We start from the raw sequence: 20,312 nt of genomic DNA, 5'->3' as shown, positions 1-20,312 counted from the left end.
ATTGTAAATGGATTTGTTTTTTAATTTTTTTTTCTCCTCCTTTGTTATTAGTGTATAGAAATGCAACTGATGTATGTATATTAATTTTGTATCCTTCAACTTTACGGAATTCATGTATTACTATTAATAGTTTAATGTGGAGTCTTTAAAGTTTTCTTTTTTACTTGAAAGATTTTATTTATTAGAGAGAGAGAGCATGTGCACATGAGCTTGGGGAAGAGCAGAGGAAAGGGAGAAGGACAAGCAGACTCCCTGCTGAGTTCTGACCCTCCACATTGCAATCCTCAGTCCCAGGACCTGAGATGATGACTTGAGCTGAAGTCAAACGCTTAACCGACTGAGCCACACAGGTGCCCCTGGAGTCTTTAGAATTTTCTATCGGGTCATCTACAAAGAGTGACAGATTAATTTCTTCCTTAGTAATCAGGATACTTTTTATTTCTTTTTCTTGTGTGATTGCTCTGGCTAGAATTTCCAGTATTATGTTGAATAAAAGTGGTGAGAGTAGACATGCTTGTCTCATTTCTGATCTTGAAGGTAAAGCTCTTTGTTTTTCATTGCGGAGTATGATGTTAGCTGTGGATTTTTCATATATGTTTATTATGTTTAGTGTGTTCCCTATAAACCTAATTTGATAGTTTGTCATGAACAGATGGTGAATTTTGTCAAATGCTTTTTCTACATCTATTGAGATGATCAAATGATTTTTATCCTTAATTTTGTTGATTTGTGGCATATCATGTTAATTTGATTTGCTAAAATTGAACGATTATTATGTCCCTGGAATAAACCCACTTGATTGTGATGACTTATCCTTTTAATGTATTGTTTTGAATGTGGCTTGCTAATATTTTGTTGAAGACTTTTGCATCTGTGTTTGATTTTATTTTTTGGTAAGTCTAGCCAAAGGTTTTCCAATTTTGTTTACCTTTTCTAAGAACCAGTTCTTAGTTTCTTTGATATTTTCTGAGTTTTTGTTTGTTTGTTTTGATTTTGTTCTATTCTGATCTTAATTCCTTTCTTCTACTAACTGTAAGCTTTGTTAGTTCTTCTTGTTCTAGTTCCTTTAGTTGTAAGGTTAGATTGTTTCTTTGAGATTTATATTGTTTCTTGAGGTAGGCCTATATCACTAAAAATTTCCCCCTTAGAACTTTTTTTCTCTGTCCCAAAGACTTTGAACCATTGTGTTTTCATTTTCATTTGTCTCCATGTATTTTTTAATTTCCTCTTTGGTTTCTTTGGTCACCATTGGCGTGTCTGAGCTTCTGCCTATTTGTGTTTTTTTTCCAATTTTTCTTGTGATTAATTTCTAGTTTCATACTGTTGTGGTCAGAAAAGGTGCATGATATGATTTCAGTCTTCTTAAATTTACTGAGACTTGTTTTGTGGCCTGAGATGTGATCTGTCCTGGAGAATGATCCCTGTTCACTTGAAAACAATGTGTATTTTGCTGTTTGGGGATCACGTGTTCTATATATAGCTGTTAAGTCCTTCTGGTCTAATATGTCATTCAAAGATGGGTGTTTCCTTATTGGTTTTCTGCTTGGATGAACTATCCATTGATAGGTAACTGAGGTGTTAAGGTATCCTACTATTATGGTATTACTGTCCATTCTCCCTTTATCTGTATTAATTTTACATGATGTGTTTTGGTGCTCCATCATGGGTATATAGATATTTATAATTGTTATATCCCCTTTTGAATTGTCCCCTTTATCATTATGTAGTGTCCTTTTTTGTCTCTCATTATATTCTTAATTTTAAAGTCTGTTTTGTCTGATATAAGTATTGTTCCCTGGCTTTTTTCTCACTTTGTTTGCATGAAATATCTTTTTCCTTCCTTTAACTTTCATTTTCTGTGTATTTTTAGGTCTGAAAGGAGTCTCTCTCCCTCTCTCTCTTTTAAGATTTTTATTTATTCATTTGACAGCTCAAGCAGGGGGAATGGGAGAGGGAGAAGTAGGCTCACTACAGGGAGCCTGATGTGGGGCTCTATCCTAGGATTCTGGAATCTTTATCTGAGTGGAAGGCAGATGTTTAACCAGCTGAGCCACCCAGGTGCCCCTCAAGAGAGTCTCTTATAAGCAGAATATGGATGGGTCGCTCTCTCTCTCTCTCTCTTTTTTTTTTTTTTTTAATGTTCCACCCTCCTCTTGTCTTTAATTATATCATTTAGTCTATTTACATTTAAAGTAATTTTTTTAAAAGATTTTATTTATTCATTTGACAGAGATCACAAGTAGGCAGAAAGGCAGGCAGAGAGACAAGAAGGGAAGCAGGCTCCCTGCCACGCAGAGAGCCTGATAGGGGGCTTGATCCCAGGACTCTGGGATCATGACCTGAGCTGAAGGCAGAGGCATTAACCCACTTAGCTATCCAGGCACCCCCATTTTAAGTAATTATTGATAGACATGTGTCTATTGCTATTTTGTTAATTGTTTTTAGTTGTTTTTGTAGGTCTTCTCTGTCCTTTTTTCTTCTCTTGCTCTCTTTCCTAGTGATTATTTTCTGTAGTATTATACTTGGCTTTCTTTCTCTTAATTTTTTGTGTATTTATTATAGGTGTTGTGTTTGTGGTTACCATGAGGTTCATATATAGTATTGTTATTATATAGCAGTCTGTATTAAGTTGATGGTCACTTAGGCTTGAATGCATTGGAAGTTCTAAAAGAACTTCTTTTTACTCATCCCTTCCTTGCTTTATTTATATGATCTCATATTTTACTTTTTCTTGTTTTTTTTTTTTTTTTTTTTGAGAAGGAGAGCAATGGAATGTGTGTGTGCACAAGTGGCGGGAGAGGGCAGAGGGAGAAGGGGAAAGAAAATTTTAAGTGGGCTGCACAACCATCTTGGCCTGTTGTGGGGCTTGATGTCACAAGCTGGAGATCATAACCTGGGCCAAAATCAAGAGTTGGATGCTTAACAGACTGAACCACCCAGGTGCCATTTATTTTTTATATTTTTATTTGTAATTTTCTTTTAATTATGAACTTTTCTTTTCCACTTAAAGAATTTCCTTTAAGAATTCTTTTAAAGATGGTTTAGTGGTGATGTATTCCCAACTTTTGTTTATCAGGGGATTCTATCTCTACCTCAATTCTGAATGATAATTCTCCCAGATAGACTATTTTTGGTTGTAGGTTTTTTTCCTTTGACCATTCTGAATATATCATGCTACTCATTTCTGGTCTTTAAAGGTTCTGCTGAGAAATCAGCTGACAGCCTTATAGTGTTTCCCCTGTATGTAACTTACTTCTTACGGATTTTAAAATTCTCTCTTTATCTTTCAACTTTGACATTTTAATTATTATATGTTCTAGGGTACACCTTCTTGGGCTATCTTTTCTGGAACTCTCTATGCTTAGCGAACCTGGTTGTCTGTTCCTTCCCAGGTTAGGGAAGTTTATGTCTATTATTTTTTTAAAATAAGTTTTCTGCCTTTTTCTTTCTTCTTCTGAGACCCCTATAATGTGATTGTTCATTTGGTCTTATCTAAGAGCACCTTTAGCTTATCTTCATTTATTAAAATTATTGTGCTTTTTTTTTTTTTGTGGTTTGCTTAATCTCAGGTATTTTTTAAACCCTGTCTTTCAGATCTTTGATCTGTTCTTCTGCATCCTCTAGTGTATTGTTGATTCCCTCTAGTATAATTTTTATTTCACTTAATTGTATTCCTCAACTCTTTTTTTTTAATGTTTTCTCTTTGTTGAAATTCTCATTAAGTATTTCTACTCTTCTATGAGGTAAACATTTTTGTGATCATTACTTTAAACTTTTATCAAGCATATTGCTTATCTTTGTTTCATTTAGTTCTTTTTCTGAGGTTTTGTCTTGTTTCATTTGGAGCATAATCCTCTCTCTCCTCATTTTGTTTGACTTTTGCTTGTTTGTTTCGTGAATGAGATGGGACAGCTGATTCTCTGAAATTTGAAGGAATGGTCCAATATATGGTTGTTGCCTGGTGACTTTGGCTGGCTGGCTGGAGTGGTGTCTGTGTAGGCTGTGGGCTCCTGGGACACTCTGTACTCGTGCTGACCCTATATGATGACCTGAGCTAAAGTGGGCATATGCTGGGGTGGTCTTAGGGCTCTTTGTGCAGGGGGCACTCTGGCAGGACAGCTAAAGTTGAAATGCATGCTATCCAGTGTGTCGTGGGACTCTGTGCAGAGAATGCCTTGGTAGGGCAGCTAAAGCTGAAGTGGGTGTGGGCCAGTGCAATCCCTGGGTTCTCTGCACAAAGGGCACCCTGGCAGGGTAGCTGAAGTTGAAATGGGTGGAAACCAGGATGTCCCAGGGCTTGCTGCATAGAGGGTGCCCTGATGGGGCAGCTGGAGCTGTAGGTGAGGCAGGGTGCTGGCCAGGGTGTCCCTTGTGCTACATGCAGAGGCATCTTGGCCAGATAGCTATAGCTGAAGTGTGCATGGGCTGGGGCATTTCCCAGGGCTCTCCATGTAGAGGGTGCTCTGGGAGGACAGTTGAAACTGTGGGTACAAGAAGTGGGTATGAGCAAGGATGTCTTGGGATGTGCAGCACAGGGGATTCCCTGCTGGGGTGACTGGAACTGAGACTGACTGGTGGAGACTGGAATGTTCTGGTGTGCTCATGCAGGGGGTGCCCTGGCAAGGTGGCTGGAAACTTTGTGGGGCAGGGACAGTGGTGTCTTGCGGCATTCCATATAAAGGGTGCCCTTGGCAGGTAGCTGAAACTGATGTGGACATGGGCTGGGGATTCCTGGGGCGCTCTGTGGAGGGGTTGCCTTGCATGGGCAGCTGGAGCCTAAGCAGGGGTGAACCGGGAGGTCCTGGAGCACTCTGTGCCAGGGCTGCCTTAGCAAGCTGTCTGGAGCTAGAGTGGTGTGGGCCTGGTGTATTCTGGGGTGCTTTGGTCCTGTATCAACATGGCAGTATGGCTGGAGTTGTAAGCTAGTGCTGTCCAGGAGTGTCCTTGTGTGTGCCGCTCTGGTGCTGTTTCTGTGGGATGGTTGGGCCTGGTGTGGGCTTCGGGCTTACTGAAGGAATAAGCTACATAGGGCACCCAGACCCTATGTAGCTCCTGTGTACCCTATCGAAGTGGATACAGAACGTAAACTGTGATGCTCTCTAGCTCTTCCACCCTGCAGAGAGTTCCAGCAGCTCCATCAAACAGATGGAGATCTATGGGTGGATACTGGATATTTGACAAACTAGCTTCTCTTTCAAACCCTGACATTTTCTTCTGTACCCAGGGCATCCAGAGCAGCTATGGGCCAGAGACCCAGTGGTCACTAATCTGGTAGGCTGGCTATTAACACCTGGACCCTGTACTCTCAGGGTAGAGGATGTATGTAAAAGTGGGGTTTGCCAGCCTCTCATGCTTGGAGAGAGTTCCAGCAGCTCCTGCCACTATTCAGCAGGGTTTTAGAGCTGGTTCCTTTATGTTGTAGTTGCCCTTTTAAACTGTGGCTCCCCCCCCCCCCGCACCCCAGGGTAGAAGACTCTGCTCTGTGTCTCTCAGTCTTATCCCTTCACACTGCAGATTGCAGCATCAGAAGTGAGGTTTCTTTTGTTATATCCTGTCTTCAACTGGTCTTCTTTTGTTGTATAGAAATTGTTCAGTCAGCCCTCAGTTCTTCAGGAGGAATTATTCTGTAGTAAATAGGTAGAGAATTGGTATGGAGGAGGGAGGGGAGTTCAGCCTCTTCTCCGTTGCTGTCTTGGACTGGAACCAAATTTTAACTTTTTTTCTGTTCTTCGTCCTTTTCCTTTTGTCTTATTCAACTGAGGTGATGGCACTGTTAAATAAAATTGGCAATAATAGACATATTTGTGTTTTTTATGATCTTGATGGGAATGCTTTCAACATTTAACCTGAAGTATGATATTTGTTGAAGGTTTTTGGTAAAAACTTTTATCATATGAAGGATGTTCTATTTTTTCTATGTCAGGTAACTTTTGTTGTAAGTGAATTTCAAATTTTATCAAATGCTTTTTTTTTTTTTTGGCCATTGTTGGGATGACTGTACAACTTCTTTATTTTGTTATTTTTGAGAATTACTGATGGAGCTTTTTTCACAGTGCATTTTTTAACAGCTTAATTGAGATGTAATGCGCATACCGTAAAATTCACTTATTTTGCAATTCTGTGAGTTTCAGTATATTCCTAGGTTTTGGAACCATCATCACAATTTAATTTTAGAACATTTTCATCACTTTAAAAAGAAGCCCAGTACTCATTAGCAGTTGCTCTCTGTTCTCTGCCATCCTACTCTTCCCACACCCTGTCCAGACTCTGGCCCTAGGCAACTGCTCATTTACTGTATGTCTGTATGAATTTGCCTAGACTGCACCTTTCATATAAATGGAATTAGACAATATGTGGTTCATTCTGACTGGCTTCTATCACTGAGTGTAATGTTTTCAGTGTTCATCCATGTTATAGCATGTAGCACTATTTCATTGCTTTTTATTGTCAAATAATACTCCATTGTATGTATACGCTGTATGTTCTTTACCAGTTAATCAGTTGATGGACATTTTGTTTGTTTCCCATTTTAACTTTCATGAATAATACTGCTATGAAAATTTGTTTGCAAACTCTTTGTGTGCATGTGTATTTTCATTTCTTTTGGGTGTATACCTAGAGATAGAATTTCTAGGTCTTATGGTAATAATGATGAACTGCCACACTGTTTTCCATGTGCTATGCTTTTATACATTTCCACAAGCAGTGTTTGAGGGTTCTAATTTCTCTACACTCTTGTCAACACTTGTTACTGTCTATCCTTTTTCTTTTAGCCATCCTAATGATTGTGAAGTGTCTTAATTTGGTTTTGATTTACAGTTTCCTTACTACTAATGGTGTTGAACATCTTTTGTGTGCTTATTGGCCATGTATATAACTTCTTTGGAGAAGTGTATTTCAGATCTTTTGCCCATTTTTAAATTGGATTGTCTTTTTATTATTCAGTTATAATTCTTCATATATTTTTGTCAGACATAATTTACAAATATTGACTCCCCTTTTTTGGGTTGTCTTCATTTTCTTGATGATGTTATTCGTAGCTGTAAAGTTTTTAATTTTGGTAAAATCCAGTTTATTTTGTTGTTGTTGCTTTTAGTTTTGGCTTTGTATCTAAGAAAGCATCGCATAACCCAAGGTCATAAAGATTTGCTCTTTTCCTTTTAAGAGTTTTACCATTTTCATTTTAGTCTTTGATCTATTGTGAGTTAATTTTTATGTATGGTGTGAGTTATGGGCCCAAGTTCATTTTTTTCTATCTGGATATCTGGTTGTTCTAGTGCTATTTCTTGGAAAGACTGTTATTTTCCTGTTGAATTGTTTTGGCACCCCTGTGAAAAATGAAGTAACTATAAACATAAGAGTTTGTTCCTGGACTCTAAAATCTATTCCATTGATCTATTTGTGTATCATCCTGCTAGTACTACACTGTCTTAGGTAGCTTTGTGCTAAGTTTTACAATCAGGAAGTATAGGCTCACCAAGTTTGTTCATTTTCAAGATTATTTTGGGTTTGATTTTCGAAAGTTTAACTAGGCTTGTGTTCTTAAAGTAAGCTCATTTTATTTTATTTTGTTTATTTTCTCTAAAATAAGCCATTTTGCATATGCTGATATTTTAGGCTTTTAATTTTTGTTGTCTTTGGTTTGCTAATATTTAGTTTACCCATGAATATGAGAAAATGGCTTGTGTGTGTGCGTGCGCATGTTTGTATTGTGTTAGTCAGATCAGTGTGTTTCTCCTGATCTGATGGGGGCCCTCAAATGTGGGGTGACAATTGGGTGGGGGCTCTTGGTATGGGTGGTGAAAGAATTCACCAGAGGCAGACAAAAGGAGATAGAAGTTTATTGAACACACCACAAGGGAGCAGGGGGCAGGACAGCAGAGGAGAGACTATCTGCAGTGAGGTGGTGGTTGGGGGCTGTTTTTAAGGGAGGAAGCAAGGAGGTATTGGGAATCTATGGAATTTTCCCTTTTTTGGTAACTTTGCATGTTTGTCAGTAGTCCGTTGGTCAGTTAGGTCAGTTGGGCTCATGGATATTTTGAGGTGGGTTGCCTGATGGGCATGTCTGTAATTAGCTAGGTAGTCCCTGTGGACCCTTTTGCCTTGTTCTACATTCCATTGCTCAAGCCTGTTGTCTAAAAGCAGCCTCTACAGGATGCTTGGTTGGCTTATTCAGTTAAATGTCTGCCTTTGGCTCAGTTCCTGATCCCAGGGTCATGGGGTGGAGTCCCACACTGGGCTCCTTGCTCATCGGGGAACTTGCTTCTCCCTCTTCCTGCTGCTGCCCTGCTTGTGTGCTCTCTCTCTTTCTCACTCACTCTGACAAATAAATAAATAAAATCTTAAAAAAAAAAAACAGCCTCTACAATCAAGTTTAGACTATAAAATGAGCTTGAAAACAATGTATCTGTCATTTACTAAGTGGCTCATGTTTGTTTATTCTGTTTTTCAAATCTTCCATATCCTTTTATATTTTTAATCTGCTTCTATAATCAGTTACTGAAAGGAACTATAATTATAGATTTGGCTATTCTCCTTTCTCAATTTTTTCCTTTTGTTTTTATGTATTTGCCTTATATTTTAAGGCAATGTTTATGTTTCTAGTAAATTAAACCTTTACCATTATAAAATACCTTTTTTTTCTAATAATGCCTTTTAGCCAATATTAGTTGCTTTATTTATTTATTTATTTATTTATTATTCATTTATTTGTCTGTGAGAGAGAGAGTACATGCAAGCAGGCAGAGTGGCAGGCAGAGGCAACAAGAGAAGCAGGCTCCTTGCCGAGCAGGAGCCCGATGCAGGACTCGATCCTAGGATCCTGGCATCATGGTCTGAGCCAAAGGCAGCAGCTTAACCAACTGAGCCACCCAGGTGTCCCTGTTGCTTTATGTTAATAAAACTATGCCAGCTCTGTTTTGGTAGGCATAATACGTCTTTTTTCATCCTTTTCCACTCAGTGTTTCTACATCATTCGGTTTAACTTGTGTCTTTTGAAAGCAGCATATACATACGGATTTTTAAATCCAGTGTGATAATCTTTTTCTTTTAATTGGCATTTTACTCCATTTCTATTTAATGTCTCTTCTATTCACAAATTCTCTCTTTGTCTATGTCTATATCTATTGCTTATTTCATTCAACAAATTCTTTTTTTTTTTTTTTTAAGATTTTACTTATTTAGTTGAGAGAGTGAGAGAGCACAAGCCAGGAGGAGAGGCAGAGGGAGAAGATGGAGCAAGCTTCTCACTGAGCAGGGAGCCTGATGCGGGGCTTGATCCCAGGACCCTGGGATCATGACCTGAGCCAAAGGCAGGTGCTTAACAACTGAGTGACCCAGGTGCCCCTCTTTTTTTTTCTTTCTTAATTTAATTTTATTTTTAAGTAATTTTTAAAGCCAGTGTGGTGCTTGAGATTACAACCCTCAAACCAAGAATTGCATGCTGTACTTACTGAGCTAGCCAGACATCTCTCATTAAACAAATTCTTAATTAAAAAAATAAAAGCAACAAAATCATCTCCTTAAAGTCCATAATTTCTCTGAGTAGCCATTTGGTTTTTATTCCCAAATAAATTTATTAGTACTGTATTTCAACAATAGTTGATTCTCCTCAACACAATTCTAATATTTATTTAGGAATGTATCAGTAAATTCCATTTGAGCTTGTCTTGTTTCCAGTTGATTTATAAAAATGCCATCTTCTAAATACAATACTGAAAAAAAAATTCCCTTTATTCACTTCTCAAGTGTTGTTTATCAAGAGAATTGCTTAGAAAGTGAGTTCTGCTAGGTTTTGCTTTCACTAAATTTTCCTAGCCAATGTTTTAATTTTGATAATTTAAATGACGTGGTATTAAAAGACAAATACTGCTAGTTCCATCTTACCAGCTCCCGCAACCTTACTAAAAAATAAACTTGTATGTATACAATGATTAAAACTGTTTCCTAAATTTCTGATTTAAATTCTCTATAGTTTTCATGATTAGATGGACATGCACATTTATTATTAGTATTGGTTTTTTGATAAGTTAGAAGATGAAGCCTGAGTCTTCTGTTATTAACACAGTGTTGGTTACAACTGATCTTTTGTAGTAGATGAACCTATGTGGCTGACCTAAATGAGGTATTTTTTATTGTAATATAATTTTTAGACTTTCTATAATATAAGGGGGAAAGGGAATTTTAAAATTATTTTACTTTGAATATTAACTGTGTTATTAATTAATTTTACCACTACTTATTTTTAAGTCCTTTATGTATCCAGATACCAATTTAAAGCACCAGGGAAGCAGACATACCATAATTTTAGTTCAGTGGAAAATTTTCTACACATTTTTTTACTATTGTAGACTTATTTTATCTTCATCTTTATTTTTTCTCTTATTGGTGACTCTCTTAAAACTGTTTTTTAAATTAATATGGCTTTAGTTTCATTGTTTATTTTTACAAATATAATACCTGATTCGGTCTTACTAAAATAAATCAGATAAGTTACAGTATAACCTCAGTTTAGCAGATATTTTTTTCTTGGTGTTGGTTAAAATCTTTTACAATGTAAAAAAAAAAAAAAGCAAAGATAATAGACAGTAAAATGGTTTTTGTATTTTTTCTGAGCTTCTTGCTAATATTCCACCCTAAACTAATAGTATGAAGTACTCCTTATACCAATGACCCTCAATAGTGCTTCTGGAATCCCTATTGCTTTTGGAAAGTGGACAAGGCACTTTCTGCTGCTGCTACCCTTGCCAGAATGGGTGTCACTTATTCTCTGCTTCTTTGAGTTTTGACTCTCTGGATTAAAGTCTGGAATGGGTATGTCTGAATAGCGAATCCCATTTTTGTAAGGCAGGCTGAGAAAGCAAGAATTTGCCCTTTCCAGCTTTTCTATTGGGACATGATATTTGACTCCTACTCAAATTTGTAATGTGAAGAAATTCCTAAACATTGCAGGGGTCCCAGGTGTTGGGTGGCCTCAAATAATGATGTAGGTGGACTGTACTGTGTCAACTCCCAAATACATGTATACAGCCTTATTCTCTCCCTAAGTTCCAGACTCATGTATTTCCAAATCTATTAGACATTTCCACTTAATAATTTACAAACATCTCAAAGTTTATGTATTTCTGAAAGATATATTGTTTCTCCCCAATCCATTTCTTCCTCAGTCTTTACCATCTCAGTAAATTTGCATCAATTCCATCACTCTAAACGTATGTTGAGTTCCCATGTCCCTCATTCTCCTCATATCCTCCAACAGCAAGTTCTGTTTGCTTTACCTCTGTTTCATTTCCTGAATCTCTCCAGTTCTACTGCCAAAGATGATGCTTGCCTTATTTCTTGCATCCTGGTAATAAATTTCTTGCTTTAATGCTTTACCTTTTTTGAATCATTGTCTGTTATTGATTCAGTGTTTTGGTGGTGGTGTTGAGAAGAGGGGCCCATGCGACGGTGTTTAGGAGGACCTTATCAGACAGGTCTTAATCTTTCATAAGTCATATCTAAATCCAGTAGCCAACAGATGCAGTGGGGCCTTTACGGACTAGCCAAGTCCTCTAGGGACATTTATCTCCTATTTTTTTATTAATAGCTTTGTCCTCTACCAGTAGTTTTTAAAATATAAGATTGTGTCCCTCTCCTTAAAACTCTCCGGTAAGTGCTGTCTAATAATAGCTTTCAGTGAAGATGGAAGTGGTCTACATCTTCGCTGTTCAGTATGATAGCCACTATCCACATGTGGCCACTGAGGACTTGGAACATGGCTGATGTGACTGAGGAACTGAAGTTTTAATTTTACTTATTTTTATTATTTTTTTCCAAGCCAAACTGTATCCACCTTTTTTTTTTTTTTTAAGATTTAATTTATTTGAGAGAGAGACAGTGAGAGAGAACATGAACGAGGAGAAGGTCAGAGAGAGAAGCAGACTCCCCGTGGAGTTGGGAGCCCAATGCGGGACTCGATTCCAGGACTCCGGGATCATGACCTGAGCCGAAGGCAGTCACCAACCAACTGAGCCACCCAGGTGTCCCCTGTATCCACCTTTTTTTAAAGATACTTTTCATAAACAATGATGGTATTTCAGGCAGGACATGGGAAGATAGCCATTAACAATATTTACAACTTTTATACTCCCTTCTTCCATGGATTACCAAAATCAGAAAGCCACTATAAAACTGAATGCAGTCTTCATCTGATTGCCTGAACAGGGAAAGTTTAGAGTGAGGGTTGACATTTCACATTTAGCATATTGTTCAACAACTTTTCACAAGCAGATGCTGACTATCAGGAAATGAAATGAAGATAGCATAATTATCAATCTGAAGATCCACAAGCTAAAAAAGGAGGTCTTAGAGGGGTGCCATCTCCATGGTGACACTGTAAAGTCCAGATTGCCTGACATACACTGAGAACTATGTCTTGGTGTCAAGTTCCAACAGATCAGGGCTTAAGAGAATTAAGTCTATGTTGAAGGCAGACAGGGATAAGAGGACATAAACAGAAATTTGAATTTGTGCCAGGATGGCTAATGTGTTTCAACATCAAGGAATCCCTCCTCCTGGGAACCAAAAGGAAGATTTTCAAAACTGAAAGGGAGTGGTGGTATTACATTTGTATCGGTTTAGCTTCAGAGATACTCTGTTAGTGATAAAAGCCCCCCCCCCCAGACAACAATGAAATGTTTTGTGTGCTAACATAGCTTAAAAAGAAAAAGGTAAAACAAAATTCTGCATTTTTATAAAACTTGATAAAAAATGGTATATCAAACTGTACAGTCACAAGAAGTACACAGCTATCAAAAATGCACACACTTCACCTGACATCTCCAGCACCTTCAGCCTTCTGTGCCTGGTCTGTTTTGGCATCTCTGTTTTCTACAGGGTTATTCCCACTATTTGCCAACAACAGTCCCCACCCCACCCCTTTTCCCTTTGGGTACCTTCTCTCCCTTCTTTGCAAGGGTCATTCTTGTCTCTTCTTCACATCATGCCTGAAGTTTTAATTTTTAACCCAAAGAGCCACTTCTGGCTAATAGTGTTTTGGATGGCAGAGCTGCACTGGTTCTTCATTCTTCAAAACAGAATCCAAAACCCTTATCAAGGCTTTATTTAATTTTACTCTTGCTTATCTCAGTAGCTTCATCTCATACTATTCTCTCCCTTGTTTCAGCCACATTGGCCTCCATTGTGTTTCTAAAAATCACTCAACCCTTTCTCAGCTTGGAACCTTTCCTCTGATTGCTGTCTGTTTGGGAGTGCTCTCCACTCAGTTTTGAACTTGGTTGACTCTTTCATACTTCAGTTTATGGACTAAGTAAGCATCACCTAGGAGAGTCCTTATCTGGTCAGCCTACCTAAATTGGCCATTATTCTCTTGTTCCTTCCTAATATTTACACTTTACTGTAATAATTAATCATTTATTCATTATTTTTAGTCTGCCCCTTAAGAATGTAAGACCCATGAAGGCGTTGTCCTTGCTTCTTCAGATCCTGGAATATAATATGTATTTCTTATTAGCAAATACACACTGAATTCTTGAGATTCTTAGATATTGGATACAGAGGTTGATTACTTTTTTTTGGGTGGAGTAAAATTTTATAAGTCTGCAAGCAATTGAGAAAAGAGCAAATTTTTTTTAAAGATGAAGTGAGATTACATATAAACAGATGAAAAATTGCAATCTAAATATAAAGTGTTATTAAAGAAGTTTTATAGTTCAGTGATTTAATAGGACTCTTTCTTGCAGAGCTCTGAGAATTTATAGACATACGAAATTTTCATAGAGAAACTTAAAATGACATTTGTGGAAACCCAGTGTTGAGGAAGGTACCAGTCAGGCAGAGTTTATATTGTATATTCATTTGATTTAAAAGAATTCATTCTAGGGCGCCTGGGTGGCTCAGTGGGTTAAGCTGCTGCCTTGGATCAGGTCATGATCTCAGGGTCCTGGGATCAAGTCCCGCATCGGGCTCTCTGCTCAGCAGGGAGCCTGCTTCCTCCTCTCTCTATCTGCCTGCCTCTCTGCCTACTTGTAATCTCTCTCTGTCAAATAAATAAGTAAAATCTTTAAAAAAAAAAAAAAGAATTCATTCTAATTTTTTTAAATGAATCTCATTTAATATTGGTTTAATTTAATTATAAATTTGGAGTTAGTATCTTCATATTTTATAATTTTAAAAATGCAGTTTTATCCTGTTCTTAAAAAATTTGGTGTGATAGGAAAATGTGGATCTATAAAAGGTTTAATTATAAAAGAATTCCTTTTTCTGTAGCTAATCATTCCTTATTTTAAAAATTATTTAGTTTTAAAAATCTGGCTGATTTGTAAATTTTCAGTAAAAAATTTGTTGCTTAAAACAGAATAATTATTATGTTATGGTTCAGTTTGAAATACAAATGAAATAAAGGATGCTGAATTCCCACACTGTGCACTGAATAACTGATTTTGGACTTAGTGCTTTGAATTTTCTTAGTAGATCATTTTGGATTATGATTTAGCCACTTTATATCTATGTAGCTAGTATTTCAGGCCACAGATAAGTACTTTAATATTATTATTTATGTTTAATTCTCTAATACATTCAGTAATAGCTATTTCCCTACCCCTCCCTTTTGTGGTTTCTTTTTTTTTAGGATCAGGATGCCTAAAGTTCATGCGATAAAAAAGTCTCTTATACCTCAGATGTCCTGTTTGACAAATGAATCTTATAAACACTTGGATTTTTTGCCTGAAAAACTAAGAGCAAAGCTACTTCCTTTCCAGAAAGATGGCATTGCTTTTGCCCTCAGAAGAGATGGCAGGTAAAGTACTTTCTTCAAGACATGCTAAAAATATTTAATTCTAGAGTGTGTGTATATATATATATATATATAAAAGAAAACAACAAAGGTTTGTGCAAACCAGTTTTTTTGTGTGTGTACATTGTCTTCCCATTTTTTATTGCATCTTGAGATAATTTTAAGATACACCATTTTGCCTTCATTTTTGAATGGTATTTTAATTGACAATATAGTTCTACTTAATAGTCCTTTTTTCCTAGCACTTGGAAGGTTGTATTCTATTGACTTATGTCTTTCATAGTTGCCATTAAAAAGTGTGCTCTTGAGTCTCAAAAACTTACTTTACAGGTGACTTACAGATTACAAAGAGAAAAATTATAAAATGTTCATTTAGTATAGCCAGTAGTGGGGCAGCTATAGGCACAATGTGCTGCATTGGAGTTGTACAACATTTCTTTCTGGAAATACTTGTTCTTTCGATAATGGGGAAACAATCAAACCAGATTAGAATACGGGATATTTTTATAGGATATTTTATAGGACACAGTGTCTGAAAAACCAAGGGAAGTGATGAGAATGTCCTAAATTGAGAGACCTAAAAGTTAAAACATCTGAAAGTAATACATAAATCTTGATTAGATTCTTGATAAGTAAAAAGAAAAGCTTTAGAGGACATATGAGGATAACTGGGAAAATTGCATCGGGCTCTCTTAGAGTGATGTTATTGAATTAATGTCAGTTATCATGGATTGAGGTAATGGTGTTTTGGTTGAATGTTCTTGTTCTTGGAAAATGCATGATAAAGAATTTGGGATGAAGAACTGTGATAGCAGCCTACTTTCTATATTTTCCCAAAAGGAGAAGCCATATATATGTTCAGATAGACTTTGAGTGAGTCAGTCACAATGTTAACATTGAATTTGATGAGTGGTGTTAAGATTGTTCACTATAGTTTTCTCTTTGGATTTTCTGTCAGTTTGAAAATTTAAAAAAAAAAAAAAACAGGTCAGTCTGATTTTCATTCCTTTGTGGTCATCTGTCTTTTCTGTTTGGATCTGATTTTTTTCTGTATCTGATTTTAAGACTTTCTCTTTGTTTTTGGAGTTCGGCGGTGTAACAACAATTTATTCAGTCTGGTTTTCTTTTTGTTTATTCTCCTTGAGATTATTGTGCATTTTTAAATCTGGGATTTGTGCCATGTTGATTCTGGAAAAATCTCAGCTATTATCGATTTTTAAAAATTATTTTTAAGATTTTATTTATTTGAGAGCAAGAGCGTGAGCTGTGGTGAGGGGCAAGGACAGGCAGACTCCCTGCTGAGCAGGGAGCCCAAAGCAGGGTTCCATCCCAGGATCCCAGGATCATGACCTGAGTTGCAGATGCTCAATCAACTGAGCCACCCAGGCATCCATATCTCTTTAAATATTGATTCATGGGACTCCTGGGTGGCTCAGTGGGTTAAAGCTTCTGCTCAGAGGTCACGATCCCAGGGTCCTGAGATCGAGTTCCACATTGGGCTCTCTGCTTAGCAGGGAGCCTGCTTCCCCTCTCTCTCTGCCTACCTCTCTGCCTACTTGTGATATCTGTCAAATAAATAAATAAAATCTTAAAAAAATATATTTAAATATTGATTCATACCCATTCATTTTGTTTATTTTCTTCTGCAATGTTGATGAGACTTAAACTACCTTTTCACTCTATCCAATGCTTCCATTAATGTGTCTTATATTTTTTGCATCTACCTGTGGTACAGTATGGCTACTTTTAAATATCTCTTTTTAAAAATAAAAGATTATGATTCAGTTATTCTAATATGTTTAACTTACCTATTCAGTGTTCAAAGAATTTTTTTTTTTTTTAAAGATTTTGTTTATTTATTTGACAGACAGAGATCGCAAGTAGGCAGAGGCAGGCAGAGAGAGAGAGAGAGAGGAGGAAGCAGGTTCCCCGCCGAGCAGAGAGCCCAATGCGGGGCTTGATCCCAGGACCCTGAGATCATGACCTGAGCCGAAGGCAGAGGCTTAACCCACTGACCCACCCAGGCGCCCCTCAAAGAATTTTTTGAAATGATCTACATTTTATGCTTGTGTACAAATGTAGAACTTGAAGAATTTTTACAGTATTGCCATCACCAAGATCAAGAAATAGTACCTTACCTACATCCCAGAAATCTTTCTCTTGCCCCTTCTTGATCACTTTTTTAAAAAAATTTTATTTATTTATTTGACTGAAATCACAAGTAGGCAGAGAGAGAGGGAGAAGTAGGCTCCCTGCTGAGCAGAAAGCCCAATGCAGGGGCCATTCTGTTGTCCTTTATTAGTAAGTGCCTGTTCATCTCTTACCCATTTTCTACCAGGTTGTTTGCCTAATTGTTTTCTTGGAGTGTTTTGTCATATTTATATTCTGGATACAAATTTTTTGTCATATGTATATTTTGCAAGTAAAATTGATCAGGCTAAGGTTTTCTTATTCTCTCTCTTACTGATCACTTTTGATAAGCACAAGATCTCAGTTTTAAGGTTATCTTAAATACTCTTTATTGGTAGTGTATTTTATGGCTAGCACTTTTTGCATCTTATTTCACAAACCTTTGTCTAAACAAGGTCTAAAAACTATTTTATTTTTAATTTTTTAATTTTAAGGGTTTTTTTGAAGAGTTTATTTGTCAGAGAAAGAGGGCATAAGCAGGGGAAGGGGCAGGCACAGGGAAAATGAGGCTCCCTGCTAAGCAAGGACCGCAATGTGGAAGTCGATCCCAGATCACGACCTGAACCAAAGGCAGATGTTTAGCCATCTGAGCCACCCATTCATCCCTGTTTTATTTTTTACATTCAGATCTACATTCCACTTAAAATTGATTTTTGTATGTGGTATAAGGTGGGGATCAGAGTTGATTATATATTTATTACTGTATTATTTACTTTTGTCTATCAGTGTCTGATTGACCCATCATAATTTATTGGAAAGACTAAATTTTCCCTACAACATTAGACCTTCGCCATAAATCTTATAATTTTTATGTGTGCCTTTCTAGATAAATGCTTTCTAGTGGAATTTTCTGCCATTATGGAAATGTTCATGTATATGCTGTTTAATTTAGTAGTTATTAGCTACATGTGACTGCTGAGTTCTTGGAATAGGGCAAGTGTAACTAAGGAATGAATTTCATATTTTAACAAATTTTAATTTATTTAAATTTAGCCACATGTCTGGTGGCTACCATATGGGACAGTACAGGTATAGATTCTTTGTTTTATTTTTCTGATTGCCAATTTTTGTGTCAGCACCGTACTTCTTAATTATTATAATTTAATAATCCATATTTTGGTCTAAGATAGTGTAAGTCTTACAACTTTGTTATTTTTTCAAGATTGCTTTAGCTATTCTTGAGCCTTTGCATTGCCTATAAGTTATAGAAATCATTGATCATTTTTCACCAAAAAAGTTGCTGGACTTGTGAATGGAATTTTGCATCTGTAGATCAGTTTGGGGAGAATTGATATCTTTACAGTATAAAGTATTTTAAGTATTTAAATAAAGTACTTATTTTTAAATTCTTATTACTAAGTGCTTAAGTATTTAAATAAATAAAGTATTTATTAAATAAAATACTTTAAAGTATTTTAAGTATTTAAGTATTACTTTATACTTTACAGTGTAAAGTATTCCATTAATGTGAATATTCTTCCATTTATTTAATGCCCTTCATTTATTTTCATCTCAGTTATTTTCCCATTAATTAATTTCTTTTTAATAAGGTTTTATAGTTTTCAGTATATAACTTTCATATATGTCATTATATTTATTCCTAGGTGTTTAGTATTTTTGATGTTTCTATAAAATGTCATTTCCTCCCTCCGGCTGTTTATAAGGTTTTCTCCTTGTTTGGTTCTCCAAAAGTTTTGCTAAGTATGATGTGCCTAGATTTAGATTTGTATTTATAGTTTTTTTAATCTCTGGGTTGATGTTGTTTAGTAGTTCTAGGAGAATACTCAGTATCTTGAAATCTCTTTGGATACTATTTTGCTCTTTTCTTTTCTCCTTGGTCTCCCATTATACCTATATTAGACCTTTTCTTTGTGTTCTATATATCACTTACTGTTTTCTTCTTTTTTTTAAAAAAATGTCTATGCTTTATTTGGATATTTGTTGTTTACTTATATTCTTGGTTTACTAATCTGAAAATTTTGCTATTAATTTATTGGATTTTCTGAAGGAAAAGACCATCGCTCAAAATACTTGAAACCAAAACCCATTCATTATGGCTGAAAAAAAGAGGCTGAATATATTACTTGCTAATCAAGGGAGAAACTGTGCTTCTTAAACATGGCAAACAAAGCAAAGAGTTGGTATTGAATCAGACTTTAGGAACGTTTGGAGGCTTTAAAAAGTAGGAGTGTTTAAGTATTTGCTCAGTATCAGAGTATGCTTTAGAGATTAGCTGAGTGATGTCAAAGAACAGTCAGTCCTTCCCTGTCTTGAAATTGGAGAATAGAAACATTTTATTTTCTGTTCTTGATGTGAGATAGTGTATTTTTTTTTTTAAAGATTTATTTATTTATTTATTTATTTGAGAGAGAGCATGAGAGGCGGGAAGGTCAGAGGGAGAAGCAGACTCCCCATGGAGCTGGGAGCCTGATGCGGGGCTCGATCCCGGGACTCTGGGACCGTGACCTGAGCCAAAGGCGGTTGCTTAACCAACTGACCCACCCAGGCACCCCGAGATAGTGTATTTTTAATTCCTAGAATATCCATTTCCTGTTTGCTGGTTATGTTGATAGTATCTTGCTTCTTGCCCTGTTTTAATTCCATCTTTTCTTTCTATAAATATTTAGAACATACTTACTTTACATATCCTTTATAGGCTAATTTTGCTTTTGTTCTTGTTATTCATGATGCTTTATTTCCCGATATATTTGCTAATTAAAAAAATTTTTTTGTTTTTATAATTAGGTAATCTTAATCTCTGTGAATCTTGAGAGACTTAAGTAATGGGCAAATTTTGGGGGGGAGGATTTGTAAAGTTAAGTTGTAATCAACCTCATCCCCATTGAAAGGAAACTAGTAAGCTGACTTTTGTCAACAGAATATGTTTTTTATGGTTACTTGATGCTGTTTACTTTTTTAATTTTTAATTTTGTAATAATTTCAACCTTGATTTTAAAAAAGTACAGAAATAACTTTTCTATACCCTTTACTTTGATTCACTAATTTCTAACATTTTAGCACGTTTCCTTTATTATTTTATTATTTTCTCCTTGTGTCTTTCTACACATACAGACACACGTGTGCATTTGCACACACAGTAGTATTTATTTTTTTTCAAGGCCATCTGAGGTTAGGTTACATACGTCTTGCTCCTTTAACCTACAGTATTTAAGAATAGTTCATATTTTAAGAACAAAAATATTCTCTAACATAGCCACAGTACAATCATCAAATTCATGAAGTTTAATCTTTTATCTCTGTATATGTTTTTAATCGTCAATCTTTTATGAAATTTTTTTCTTTTAGTGCAGGATCCAAAGTAGGATTG

At 36.2% G+C, this 20,312-nt stretch overlaps 1 protein-coding gene across 2 annotated transcripts in view; it reads left to right on the top strand.

The window, feature by feature from the left end:
* The window catches only part of ZRANB3 (zinc finger RANBP2-type containing 3), a 323,717-nt gene that overhangs the window by 11,024 nt on the left and 292,381 nt on the right, over positions 1-20,312 (top strand). For both annotated transcript variants that reach the window (XM_013046760.2, XM_013046761.2), the window contains exon 2: positions 14,630-14,797. In XM_013046760.2, coding sequence (XP_012902214.1) covers positions 14,630-14,797 — 168 coding nt within the window. The remainder of the gene's footprint in view (positions 1-14,629; positions 14,798-20,312) is intronic.

This window comes from Mustela putorius, unplaced genomic scaffold, assembly GCF_011764305.1.
Source record: "Mustela putorius furo isolate JIRA1106 unplaced genomic scaffold, ASM1176430v1.1 tig00003867_pilon_pilon_pilon, whole genome shotgun sequence".
NCBI lineage: Eukaryota > Metazoa > Chordata > Mammalia > Carnivora > Mustelidae > Mustela > Mustela putorius.
The sequence above is the reverse complement of the archived record's forward strand: the minus strand, read 5'-3'. Positions and strand labels throughout refer to the sequence as shown.